The sequence below is a fragment of the Pteropus vampyrus genome, unplaced genomic scaffold (assembly GCF_000151845.1).
Source record: "Pteropus vampyrus isolate Shadow unplaced genomic scaffold, Pvam_2.0 Scaffold296, whole genome shotgun sequence".
In the NCBI taxonomy this organism is placed as follows: domain Eukaryota; kingdom Metazoa; phylum Chordata; class Mammalia; order Chiroptera; family Pteropodidae; genus Pteropus; species Pteropus vampyrus.
The window spans coordinates 271,212-274,556 of NW_011889077.1; the positions used below are offsets into that span (position 1 = coordinate 271,212).

The window sequence follows — 3,345 nt, forward strand, 5'->3', positions numbered from 1 at the left end:
GCCTGCGGTGGCCCGGTAGCCGGGTGCTGGGCTCTGCGCAGGATGCGGTGGTCAGCTCTCCGCAAGGTCTTGTCCAGCTGCTGCAGACCTTCGCCCCGCTGGAAGCCCGTTTCCGCGCGTCTCCTGTTGTAACTGGAAGACCGTCCTTTTCTGACTTGCTAATGGGAAGAAGCAGCTCAGTTACGTATCTCGACCTGTTCAGCAGCGTTGGCAAACTCTTTCTAATAATTTATCTTCAGGTTCTTTTGGACTTTCTGTGTGTATGTTGGCGCAGCATCCGTGAATAATGACGGTTTGTTTCTTCTTCTCCAGTCCTGTGCCTTGTGGCAGGGATTTATTAATTTTATGTCTCTTCCAAGAACCAACTTTTGGTTTGGTTGATCTTCTGTTTGTGTGTTTCTTACTATTTTAGTAGCTTCCCCGGCGCGCGGCCCAAACGGGGCCTGCGTTTGTGGCCTGCTTCCCACTCCTGTGTCGCCAGCCTGCTTGCCCATGGCCTTCCTCCTGCTCTTTACCTTCGCGGGTTTGTCCACGGGGTGGGTTTCATCTTGGAGCCTCTCATATAAAAATCCAGGAGGCCAAGAGTTGAGATGACATTTCTCGGTGGCAGCTTCTGAGTGGCAGGGCCTTGAGTCTTCCCACTACGAATCTTCGTAAATTGCTGAGATTCGCTGCTGCCGGCTTGTTTCTCGCTGGATTTACTGTCAGTGCCGAAGTCTGGCACTCGGGGGCGTATCACACGCGTGGGGCTCACAGATTTCGCAGTGGTGCTGGAGACTGGCAGCTGGCCATCTCAGAGTGACAGGAGACACTTTTCATTTGGAAAATAGTATACTATGTTTGATTTATGAGCTTTAGTCAAAATAACCTGCAGGAGTATTTTGGAAAGACACTTAACTCCTGTTTGTTTCTTCATTTGCAAAATGAAAGGATTTCTAGCTTGAAATTCTGCTTTTTGCTGGTATAAAGAACTAGTGACATCATTTTTATCAGAAATGTAACCAGAGCAGGCACTGACTTTGAACAAAGAATTTTAATCTGCTAATATGTATATATAAGTTACAGTCTTATATAGTTTTTAAGTTGTTAAAATGCCAATATAATGTCCATTCTGTTTCATAATAGTTTTACTTTTTAATTTTATAGAGTTAACACTGAACCCTCCGGAAGGCATCGTGGCAGGTGAGGCGCTAAAGTTAACCTTTTTATAATTTACTTCTAATTGCCAAAGCTGCCTTCGGTTACAATGTGCACATTTTTCTTCTCCTGCAGGCCCCATGAATGAAGAGAACTTTTTCGAATGGGAGGCGCTGATCATGTAAGTTGACCGCACGTGGTGTCCGTTTTGAGACTGCTGGAAACTGGACGTACGCATCACAGCAGCGCGACCGCGCAGCGAGCGCCAGTCAGAAAAAGGCCAAGGACATGCTGTAGACGTAGCTCCTCTGGTCTGCTAGCCCGACAGCAGGAAACACGAGCGTTTATGCAAAAGAGATGAAAATGTTTCCTTAGCACCAGTAAAAGGTTTAGTAGTAATGTATATTTATAGAGTTTTAAAATAATAAAATTTGAATGCAGTGTGGCTGTGTTGGGCAAGCCTCAAACAGTGTGGGTGGGCTTTGGCTTCAGGAAGTCCCTGGAGCCTGAGGCTGTGAGGTGGGAGGCTCCCGGGGTGGGGGAGGGGGTGGGAGACGCCCTGGCTTGTGGGCAAAGCTTGGGCCTCGCCCCGCCCGGGCACCAGGACTCCGTGGTCCCCGCCTCCGTCCGCGTCTCCCTTGTCCGTGTGCCTGCCCAGCTGTCCACTGCCCCTGTTCTTCTTAGTTCTTCTGAGATGAGCAGCGTGCTTCCTGGCCCCGTTCTAAAAGGATCGTGACTGGACATCCCGCTCACAGTGGTGTTCCCTGGAAAGAGCAACAGATGGACCTGATTCTAGAGCATTCTGTGGCCTTGTGACTCAGGCTCTTTGTCTGTCTGCTTTTTATCTTAGATGTATAATTTTTGAGCATTCTTAGACTGACGTATTTCAGCAAAATGGGGTGAGGTAGCATTTAGGAAGCTGAAGTTTATAATCAGTCGGTCAGATTTCTCGTTAGTGAAGTGAGGTCTTTAATTAGCGAGAGCGTGTTCACGTGGGGCGCAGCAGCGCTGGAGGATGGGTGGGGGCCAGGGAGAAGTGCAGGGTCCACCGCAGCAGGTGTGGGCCGGGCGGGAGGGGGAGGCTGAGCAGCATCAGCCTTTGTGAGTTTGCGCAGCGCCTACATCCCATTAGTTCCTGAGAGTTACATGTTGTCTGAGGAGGTTGCCGCTTACTGTTGTCTGTGGAGGTTAGGGTACTATGTGAGAAGTCGATGTGAACGTGCGTTCTTTTGATGAGCAAAATATTTTAAGTCATCCGTAAACACTATCCAGGGAAAGCACAGCAGGCCTGACCTTTCCTGGTCATCTGGGGCGCCCTGAAGGCTCGGCCTGGGATAGTGTTTCAGTGCTTCTGGCTCGAGGCTGTCTCTGCCGCCCGTGTTTGTGTCTGACACGCTGGCGTGTCTTCTGTCCCTGAAGCGCTGCGGAGCTGGGTGGCGAGCAGGACCCGGGCAGCGGTCCTGTGTCCGGTGGCACGTGGCACGTGCACTCGTGTTGGCTCCAGGTCTTGTCGTTTTTAAAGAAACAGGCGATCGCAGCTTACGACCTTGGTTTGGAACTGCTTGTCCCATTGAGTGTCAAATGCCTCGCTTGTCACGTGGCATACGCCCTCCAGGGCTGCAGGCAGGCCCGGCTGCAGGGCACCGACATTCTGAGGCCTTTCTGAGCCTGGGCCCCTGGGAGATGAGGGCTTGTGCGCAGCCACAGGGGACTTGTTTGGACGCCCCGAAAGGGACACATGAGCCTTTCGCTGTCGTTTTTTAAAAGCGTTTATTGTTAAAAATCTGTCAGGGTAACTATTACTAATTTTAGATAAACAGTATAAAATTAAACCAATATTTTGAAAACCTGTCTTAAAAAAGTAATTAGAGCTGTTTTTCAGTAGAGCACGCGCATGTTTGAAGAAGGCTTTGCTTTAGTGCGGAATTCCCCCGCTTCGGGACCTGCCGAGCTTGTGGGTTTTGGTCCCGTTCCAGACCTTTCGCAAACAAGAGGCCGTTCACCGGTGTGCTTAGAACGTCTATTAAGGAATTAACTGTCCTCCCGGGACCCAGCGCACCCGCTGCGCTGGCTGAGGCGGCGGCTCTCACTCCTTAGCGACAGGCTTTTCTCTTTACTCTCCGGCATTTCCAGAGTTTCTTCCACAGCCCGAGTTTGCCGAGCCGCGTCCGCCTCCTGCTCCAGGGTGTGCGGCTCCTTCCCTTGTCC

At 50.8% G+C, this 3,345-nt stretch overlaps 1 protein-coding gene across 1 annotated transcript in view; it reads left to right on the forward strand.

Annotated features, from left to right (window-relative positions):
• The window catches only part of UBE2G2 (ubiquitin conjugating enzyme E2 G2), a 105,059-nt gene that overhangs the window by 17,099 nt on the left and 84,615 nt on the right, over positions 1 to 3,345 (forward strand). Inside the window, exons 2-3 of the mRNA XM_011376369.2 lie at positions 1,147 to 1,182; positions 1,273 to 1,318. Coding sequence (XP_011374671.1) covers positions 1,147 to 1,182; positions 1,273 to 1,318 — 82 coding nt within the window. The remainder of the gene's footprint in view (positions 1 to 1,146; positions 1,183 to 1,272; positions 1,319 to 3,345) is intronic.